Source organism: Mustela putorius, unplaced genomic scaffold (assembly GCF_011764305.1).
Source record: "Mustela putorius furo isolate JIRA1106 unplaced genomic scaffold, ASM1176430v1.1 tig00000551_pilon_pilon_pilon, whole genome shotgun sequence".
NCBI lineage: Eukaryota > Metazoa > Chordata > Mammalia > Carnivora > Mustelidae > Mustela > Mustela putorius.
This window is the reverse complement of record NW_025421412.1, coordinates 10229583-10239588: the sequence shown is the minus strand read 5'-3', so window position 1 is coordinate 10239588 and position 10006 is coordinate 10229583. Positions and strand designations below refer to the sequence as shown.

General features: G+C 48.5%; 1 protein-coding gene across 2 annotated transcripts in view; it reads right to left on the bottom strand.

Annotated features, from left to right (window-relative positions):
• Positions 1-456: 456 nt before the first annotated feature.
• NALCN (sodium leak channel, non-selective) overlaps positions 457-10006 on the bottom strand; it is a 303251-nt gene continuing 293701 nt past the window's right edge. For both annotated transcript variants that reach the window (XM_045081349.1, XM_045081348.1), the window contains 5 exons: positions 8915-9072; positions 6283-6433; positions 4403-4552; positions 2681-2798; positions 457-2136 (listed from right to left, as the gene is read on the bottom strand). In XM_045081349.1, coding sequence (XP_044937284.1) covers positions 1943-2136; positions 2681-2798; positions 4403-4552; positions 6283-6433; positions 8915-9072 — 771 coding nt within the window. In that variant the 3' untranslated portion in view covers positions 457-1942. The remainder of the gene's footprint in view (positions 2137-2680; positions 2799-4402; positions 4553-6282; positions 6434-8914; positions 9073-10006) is intronic.

The following is a 10006-nucleotide window of genomic DNA, read 5'->3' as shown; positions in this document are numbered from 1 at the left end:
GTGACTCCAGACGCATTGCTGTTGGGCCCTTGGCTTCTCTGCGGTATGAACAACAGTGATGTTCTGCGAAACACCAGTTAACAGCCGTTGTAGGAAAGGCTCGGCAGTTCTGTGGGACCGCAGCCGGATTACTCCAGTGCGATGAGTCAAAAAATAAAATCTCGTTTTCATGCAGCACGAGGACAGACTCATGCCCAGGCTGTGTAAGACCCTTTTCCGTCTTATTATGGATGTGGAGGGTATTTACTCAGCCTTATGGGCACGTGAAAGGAACAATCTGGCTTAGGAACTGAACTGACATGAGTATCAGGGACAGAGCTTTTGCTAACTAATTATAGACAGAATATTCAAATGCAGAGTTTGCAAAGTGCCTGATTTCTAATGATCCTCCCCCCAAAAACCCCTTCCCTCATTCCACACCTGAGAAAGGGTTTAGAAATGACCATCAACTCAGAGTAAATTCTTTTACAAAAGCAATATTTATTTGATTTGCTTATGTACAAAAAGTAAACTCCAACTGAACATAAAACCAGATAAAATCCTTTTGGCCGCACTGACTTTAATTACCCATTATCCTAGAGTCACAAACCCTTAAACAATAGATGGCACCACAATGCTACGTTTGTTATACAGAAAGGATTTGGCTATTTTAAGAACGTTAAATAGAGAAAAAGAGATCATAAAGCCACCTGGGGTGTCAAAGGACTCGGAGATCATCGCTCCACTAAAAGAAATCATCAAAACAGCAAATCTCTAACCAAAAATAACATAGTTAGGGGCCCGGACACACTTCTACTTGGTTGTCTCAGCATAAGAGGCCCAGGTACTTTGTAATCGCGTTGTATTTTAATTTTCCCAGAGCACATGGTATGTGAAACAAACACAGCTGGGTTGTGGGGTCCCTAAACTGAGTTCCAAGCGGGGTTTTTACAAAGTTGCCATTATGTCCTTTGAAGGGTCTGGTAGCAGAGAGTCATTTTCCCTTGAACGTGGCAATGGTGCGTTGGGATCAACTCACAATGTCTTTGCCGACTTTCTGGCAAAATGGACATACTCTGGGTTAGGCCATGAAGCCAGTGACAATGTCACACGCCCGAAGATTTCTTTAACAGCCTGAATCATGTAGTTTCACTCTTTTTGCTAGTTTTTGAATGGCTTTAAAAGAAACTGAACATCGTTATGAAAGATCATCCTTCCAGTGATCTATGTACACGTTTATTTTAAACGAGCTGGTGACTTGGGCCAAATGTCTTTGCCTGGTGTCTGCACTCACAGCTCTCTAGGAAGCAGGCAACCGTTTCATTGGAGTGACCGAGGCCAGAAACAGACTTGGTCTGATCTCAATAGTTTGTGCCTATTTTTAAGAATAACACGAGAATAAGAAGATACTTTTAAAAACTGAGAATCTGTAGTTTGTAAAACTACTGTCATTTTAGTATGAGCTCAGTGCTGACCTTTTCAGATCAATCGTAAATAATAAATTTTCCCAAGGGAAGTATTTCTAGTAGAAGTGGGATAAACATGAGCTAAAGCTATAGCTTCCGTACCATAAATATTAGCCTCTTGGGGCTTAGCACTCTTTCAGGGTGTGGGAGTACTGCTTAAGAGCTTATATGAATATACACCTTAGCTTACACAGACAGAATATAGGAAATGCCTGAATGATCTACATCTGGTATTGGGTAATATTACAAATACCACCATTATGCAAATTTTCTGGAACACACGGTAACAACCCCTCATAGACACAACTGCGACAGACCAAGGTTTACGCCCCCTTAGGGCAGAACAAAAGTCCACTTTAAAAAAAAAAAATCTCTTGACGAGGTGGAATTAAATGACATCTCAAGTCCAGACTCCTCGCTAGAGGATGTTAGACTGTGGGAGAAAAATGTCACAGAGCAGGGTTCCCCATGACTCTGCTCTGCACGGAGTCCCCCGCCTAAATATCCAGAAGGTCATCGCCACTTTCGTCGCTCTCCACCGTCAGCTGCCGGGTCCACCACTTCTTAACCTCCGAACCACACGACGCCGTGTCGGTCATGGGGTTCATTTTGCACACTACAGACTTCATAGTTGTGCGCCCCGCAAATCTCAAGTTGACCGAAGACACTGAGTGGCTTATTGGTTTGGGTGCTGTGGAATTGACAAGAGTCCTATGAGCAACGCGGAGCTGTTCACCCCTGCAAGCCCTTCCCGAAAAGCTGTGATGTCCCCACCAGTTAACAACTAACCAGTTCTGCTCAACACGCCCCCCACAGAACATGAAGTACGAACGCCTTCTAACTCTTGATTCTTTATATTCATAACCTTTAAATGCATGGACTTTAAAATTATGTCCATGGACAACTTGTAATATCTTTTGAAAACATGCTACCTGCCCCCTATCACACTTTGAGATAATCACAAAAAACGTAATAATAACAAAAAAAAAATCACTAAATGTTCCAATCTGGGAACATAGAAATATGTCATAGAAATATGGGTGAGTGGCTGTTCGTCAGCATCTACAAAGGAAAAAAAAAAAAGCCAAGGAAAAGGTCAGATAGTGTAAGATAGTGAGGGGAGTCTAAACAACTTGAGAGGCCACCCCGAATTTGAAATCCGAGACCCCACACCCACAAGGTGTAGACGCGTCTACAACGCCTGAATCAATGGAGAAAGGCCCCGGAGCACCCACCTGAGGGCAGGCGCCACTGCCCGAACTTGCGCTGGGGTTTGCCGGGGTCCGCGGCGTCCTGCCGGCTGCCCCCTCGGTCGGACAGCGTGGGGCTCAGGAGCTGCTGCTGGCTGCTGGTCTGCACCGGCCAAGAGGGAGGCAGTTAGGGCCCTTTCCGACCGCTGTGCTCCCCTGCTGCCCTCTGCACTGGTCTGGACTCTCGGTTTATGGTAAGAAAGTTAGAAAGCACCGCAGGAAACAGTGGGAGAAACAGCACGGGAGGGAGCAGAGGAAAATGGGTTCAGAGAGTCCGGGAAAGGAAGAGTTGCCGCTGCACGAGGTGAAGAGAAGGGGCCGCCATTCTCCAGGTAGCACCTCCTCCTGGCATCCCTCCGGGATTCCTCCATCCCCACAGCTCCGCCCCCCCCCCCCAGCACCTGCTGTGCAGCCACGGACCGGGAAGGAAGGGGACCAGCAGGGACTGCGGGTTCCGGGAAGTATATTCTTGCCAACCTGGAGGTCAGTCCTGCGCTCCGGAAAGAGAGTTCTCAGCCCCAGGAGAACGAAGCTGATACCCATTAAGACGAATGTCAGAGAAAAGGGCTGAGGCTCTGCACACGTTTTGCTCTCTCTGGTGCACCGTCCCCTTCCCCTGTCCTGTCGCTGTCTTGGTCTCCACGTCACTTCAGTATCTCCTCCTGGTTTGGGGTTAGCTCTGCAAGTCACCGCTTTGCCAGCCTCATCCCTGCCCGGCTGGCTGTCCTCATCCTACCCCTGCTCCGTCCGCAGACACGTGGCAAGGCCTCTGTAGCAGCCCCTCTGCCCCCCTTCCCCTCCTGCACCTCCGCCTTGGCTGACTGTCCCTGCAGGAGTGTCTGTTGTCGGAGGCAGAGGATCCCCGCTGCTGGGGAGCCAGCATCACGTAACTCCAACCTGTGCTGCGGAACAGGAGGTCCCCTTGGAGCCCCCGGCCGGGCGCGGAGCCTCGTGCTTCAGTATTTACCGCGGCCCCATCACTACCCACCACGAAGCCTGACCCTGCCAGGGGCTTCTCTCCGGAGATCAACTCCCGCGGGCCCGCGACTGTGCCCTCATAAAGGACAGGACCTCCTGCAGCTGCTGGTCACCGGGCCGGGCTCTCCAGGGCGTCCGCGCCTCTGCGCATTTGTATGGACACATGGATGCGGACCTTGCGTCTGGGAATGGCAAAAAGCAGGTCCTCGGGCTAATCCTCATGAATCCCTATGCTCTAGCGGTGCCCAGCTAAGGAAGGGCAAATCCTTAATGAGTCTATTTAAGATGGTTGGTGGCTGATTACAACCATTTTCACTGATTCTACTGCAAGTTCCTGTGACTTGGTAGAAGAACGCATTTAGGACTGAGTTTCAGGCAAACCGTGTTCTTCACCTAATATCACTGGCCTCCAATTAAGCCCATAGAAATGCAATGTTAATTTTTTAGATAAAAATCAGCAGAACTAGTGAGTTCTGGGTATTCACTTTTTTTTTTTTTAGTATTCATACAACTCAGAATGAGAATCTTTTGAAATAACCCCAAATGATTCCGAGTTGCAAAGAACCAAACATAATCTGGATCAACACGTTCCAACTGTTTTTAACTTAAAACCTTCCCATTGGAAATTCTGTCACCTTGTTTGAAACGGCTATGTGAACAGCACCAATTTATTTTTTATTTCTAAAACTGCACCTACTGTCCTTGGAGGAAGGACCCTCACACCCATACCTCCGGTTGCATGTTATTATCCTGACTGTTCGCGTTCATGTCCTCACTGGGCTGGGTGGTCTCGATACTGGGAGGATTCAGGAAGCGGCTCAGCTCCTGCTGCTGGCTCTCTCTCAGGCTGTGGATGATGCTGCAAGATTGTTGCTGTTTCTATGGAAATATGATTAGACTCTTGGTAACAGAGAAATCAGCCCAACATCCCCCATCCCCCACCACTCAAATCATGTTTTCTTCTCTCCTCTCCAAAGAACCTGTGTGCTTGGAGACCTCTTAGGGGTTCCAAATAAAGAAGCTTAACTAATTTCCCTATCACATTGCTATGAAGAGGGGGCTCAGAGCCTGCCCAACCCATGCTCATTTGCATAACAATGGGAACAAGCATGTCCTTTGGTACACCTTGTGTTGTATGTAAAATAGAATTTTTGAATAGTTAATGTAGGTGTTTTGTTTTTTCCCTTCTTATTTTGCCAGTAGTGACTGCCCTTTTCCTCTGGGTTGTTAGAGGCAGAAGCCTTGGGTGGATGAGTGAAACCCTTGCTCTTGCCTTGGTTCTTGGATAAAAGCAGGCCAGTCTGTTTGGCACACACCGGGGAGCCCAGTCTGGTGCTGGTCCAGCTCCCCGTGCGCTCCTAGAGCCTGTAGTGGGGCAGGTTGGGTGGTTTTGTTTCTTGGGGGACCTTTTCTCATCCAATAGAAAGATATGTTTCCTGCAGCTGATGTTGTTCTGAGACACAGAATTTTAAAAATCTGTTAAATATAAATATTTAGTGATTAATTTGATTTTTTTCCTCTGTGAAGTGTAATTCATAACAGTAATTATCTAGTAGAAATGTCTATTGTAAACAAAATGTATGTCAACATAGTATGTGTTCATTGATTTATGAGTTAGAGAATTTTATAAGCTTGTAATTCTGAAGGCAGCAGACAGATCATTGAACTCCCAGGAGAGGTGGCCTTTGTTAAAGACCAAACAATATCAATGGTATGGTGGAATTTTTAGAAACAATTTATAGGTAGTTTTGCACATTCAGTGGCCTCTCAACCTGTAGAGATTTGGGGCATTTTGAACAGTTGAGTTTGATAAATGGAGATCACAAATATTTTAATATCAATAAACTGCTTTCTTTTTTTCTTTTTCTTCTCTCTCTCTCTTTTTTTTTTTTTTTTTTTTTTTTTTTTTTTTTTTTTTAGGGAAAGAGATGTGGGGAGAGGGCGATAGGAAGAGGGAGGGAGAGGAGACTCTTAAACAGTCTCCACGGCCAGCGTGGAGCCCATGCGTGGCTCCATCTCATGACCCTGAGATCGTGACCTGAGCCAAAATCCAGAGTCAGATGCTTAACCGACTGAGCCATCCAGGTGCACCTCAATAAACTGCTTTTTAAACATTCATGTTCTATTATTAAAATGTCACTCAATGGGAACGTCTTATGGACTCTGCTGAAGAGGGTGCAGCTGGGTCTGGACTGCAGCGAAGGCAGGAATGATTTTTGGCCATCGCAAGAGGATGAGGCCGATGTAGTGGAAGGGCCATGAGGCTAATCACAGGAGAATCTCCACGTGTTGCTAATGAAACTTCTTTCTCTTCTATTTGAAAGTTTTTACTTATTTGTTTGAGAGAGAGAAAGAGAGCATGGGGTGGGGAGGAGAAGAGGCAGAGAGAGAATCTCAAGCAGACTCTCCGATGAGCAGAGAGCCCGATGCGGGACTCGATCCAAGGACCCTGAGCTCTTGACCTGAGCCATAGGCAGATGCTTAACAAATTGAGCCACCCAGGAGTACCCCTGCCCCCCCAACCCTTCACCAGAGCTCTTTTCTTTTCTCCCTCTTCTTCCTCCTTTGAGACGAGGAAACACAAACCCAGACATCCCCAGTCCACTCACAGCTCTGATGCGCTTTAAGCACTTTTTTAGCCACATGCGGATGGTCTGCTTGGCCACCTCCTCCTCGATAGTGTACTCCAGCTGCTCCCTGGCCAGCAGCTCCTCCAGCTGCAGACTCTTCCGGATGTCAACTGACCGGTAGGAGAGCATGCTGGTGGGGGGACAGGAGAGCAGTCCATGTCTGATCCCGATCCCCCTGGGATCCTGAGCAGTAGCTCCTTCAGACTCCAGAGAGGACATCACTTAGTCCAACCAAGGTAGTGTCCCTGTGCCCTGGGGGTAGCTGGGGGACCTGGGCTAGTTATGTCACCTGCTCTGTAAGATGGGCGTAGTCATGGTTCCCATTTATTAAAGGACTGAGTTAATACTTGTGAAGTGCTTACAACAGTAAGCACCGTCTACGTGTTTGTCAAAAGGAAAGAGTCAGGCTGGGCCCTCGTCTGCATTATCAGCTGATTAAAGCTCTGGAACATTCCCCGTAGAAGGAAGAGTGCTCTCTCTATACTTCTGTCACATTCAGGTCCAGCGGGGGATAGTTAACAGGTTTGGCCAAAGGTCATGCTTCCGGCTCCCTCCCCAGCTCCCATTTCCCTCTCTATTGATCTCATTTGTGCCCCTGGATCTCCCTTATTCGTTCTGGTGGATGCAAAGTCAAGGTGGAATACTCGCCCCCATTCTGACCTTGGCCCAACAGGTCCAGGCAGTGCCTCCTCAGAGCCCCGTCTGTGAGCATATCGCCACCTCCACAGCCCACGTCACAGCATCGAGGTGCTCAGGAGGCCTCCCCGGGCAGCACGGGTGCCCTGACCTCTTTGCTAAGGCTCTTCCCACCATTGTGTGCTCTTCCTCTTGTCCCTGCTTCATCCAGAATCTCATCCCTGCCGTCCCTGCCCAACTGTTTCATCATGTACTGAGCTAAGGGACGGGAGGGGCAACCAACACCCCCATGGGCTTTGCCTGGTCCATTTTATCAGATGCCTCACTGGGTTCCATAGAGGCTGAACGATAATTGCTTAATGACAGTGGTGTGTCTCTGTGCTTCACTTTCAGCCTAATAATACTGGTCCCCAGGAGGAACAATTTGGTAAACTTTCTGAGAGAGACGGAATCCTTTGCTAATCACACGTATTTTGTGCCTCTGTTTCTGCCCTTTAGCTTGCTCCTGTAAGAAGTGAGTAGTGGGAAGGAAGAGAATTAACTTTCGAGAGGTTCTCCCAAGCCCTTCCTGTTCTGATCTTTTTTTCAAGGTTCAGTCACAAGCGTATTTCTGTGTATCTGAGCAGCTGAACGTGCAATGGGGTGAGAACAGCTCCTGTTGGAGGGGGGCCTTGACTCTTCCTGTGGCTGCACCTCTTTGAGGGCGGAGCCTACAGGACTTTCCATAGAAGATCATTTTAAATGCATAAAATGAAATACATATGATTCCAAAGGAAACCAACTGCGTTGAAATCCAGTTCCCATATTTTCTTTAAAAAGATGATGCTAGAATGGGTAAAGAAGGTGTAGTCTATGTACACTGGGATAGTTCTCAGCCATAAAAAAAGAACGAGATCCTGCTATTTGTGACAATGTGAATGGACCTAGAGGGTATAATGCTAAGTGAGATAAGCCAGAAGGGAGGAAAACAAATACCATGTAATTTCACTTACCTGTGGAATCTAAAAAATAAAAGAAACAAAGCAGGGACAGACTTTTAAATACAGACAGCAAACTGGTGGTTGCCAGGGGGCGGATAGATGTTGGAATCATAACCCCGAGTACCTCAAAATGTGATCTTTTTCAGAAATAGGTCACTGCAGATGTAATGGGTTAAGGTGAGGTCATATCGGAAAGGGATGGTCCCCTAATCAAATCTGAATGGTGTCCTTATGAAAGGGGAGCACGTGCACACACACACACACACACGCGCATACACACACACATGTGCATATGGGGAGAACCGCACATGAAGATGGAGGCAGAGATCAGGGTGAGGTTTCTATGACGATGGCCAGCAAAGCCCCAGAAGCTAGAGCAGATTCCCCCTCGCAGCCTCAGAAGAAATGAGCCCTGCTGACCCCTTGAATTCGAACTTCAGCCTCCAGGACTATGAGACAATACACTTGTTTAAACCACTGAGTTTATGGTATTTTGTTCCCTTGGTCCTGTCTGGGTATTCTTGGAATGGTATTCTTGCCCATCCAAGTGGGGTCAACCATCACGAGCGGCCCCACAAGTGAGAAGATCAGCACCTAGCCCCAGCTTGACCATGGAAGCTTCGTGACCGAGCAAGTCACACAACTCTCTGGGAACAGCTCCTTCCTCACAAAACAAAGGGCGGCCATGTACCCCGAGGCCCCCATCTCTCTCCCTACCTCTCCCTGTCAGGAGCTCCCTAGTCAGTAAGGGGCACTTCTGGGGACATCAGACCCCTGCTTCTTCCCGCTCCTGTGTGAGACACTCACTCAGACAGGGTCCTTAAAGGTCCCTTGGAGCCTGAGCCGTGTGGCCTCGCCTTATCCCCTCAGCAATGTGCCATCTTGGCTTGTGAGCCTCCTTGTCGGCTGTGTTTCACAAGGCCTAGAACGGCCACAGCTTCAGGTTCTGGGCTCGGGTGGGCTCTGTGACACGCGGTTGGGAAGACCCCTCGTACCTGAGGACGTCGTGGAAAGTGACATCACCACCGTTATGCAGCCTCTCCATTTCATAGCACATGTGCTTAAATAGGAGCTTGTCTTTGTCCAGATCCACCTCCAACCTCCCCCGCAGCAGCCTCAGCAGGAACTTGACCCGGAAAGTCGGGATCACACCCTGGTGGGCAACACAGTGACTGGGTAAATCATCTTCAGGCCATAATGATTCTCTTGGGATTCAGTTTTCACAGAAAAAACAAAAACCCCACCCAGAACACCATCTATTTTCCTCAAAAGAGGGGCAGCAAGGAAGCTATTGGCCTCCATGGAGGCTGGGTGAGGGGATGGGTGGGGAGGGGGAGCACTTGGATCTTCTGCTGGTGTTTCTCCGGTTCTGTGGGATCTCGGAAGCTGGCAGCACTGGGAGCCTAGGAGGGTACAAAGCAGGTCCTCTGCCTCCCAGCCTCAGCCCTTGCTTTGTCAGGCTCCTCTTCTCCTGGCCATTTCACTAACTCAGCCCCAGCTCATTTGTTTCTCTAAAACATACACTGAGTGGGTTGGTAATGTGTTACCACAGAAAAGCAGAACATTCCAGAACATTCCAGAACATTCCTGTGTCCACAATCCTCCCCTCCAATTCTCCTGGATGCCACAAACTTCCAAACATTGATTCTAAGTGGTTCTTCTGGTGAATGATCACTCTTGTTCAGGTCTTCTCCATTATTTGAACAATGACGTACCAGAGAACCAGGTCAGAGCAGCTCTAGGTTCTGAAAATCGAACACGTGTTGCTCCCTTACAGGCAACTCCATCTAGCGTCTGTGAACTCAGGCCCTGGGCAAGAGGCAGGGGCAGGGGCGACCCATCAAATCCTGTCAGTTACTGACACCTTAACCTGTGACCGGTGGGGCTCTTATTGACGCGTGTGTCCAAGGAAGTCAGGTTCCGGCAGGCAGCCATCTTGGAGCTGCAGGGGGATCGAGGGGAGATGGGACATCGAGGCCAGATGGCCACACAGGCAGGCCACGGTCTCAGAGAAAGCCCCCTGAGCCTGGTGCCTGGAAAAGTGGGGGGCGTCAGGGAAAGGGTGACAGTGGGGGAGGAGAAAGCCA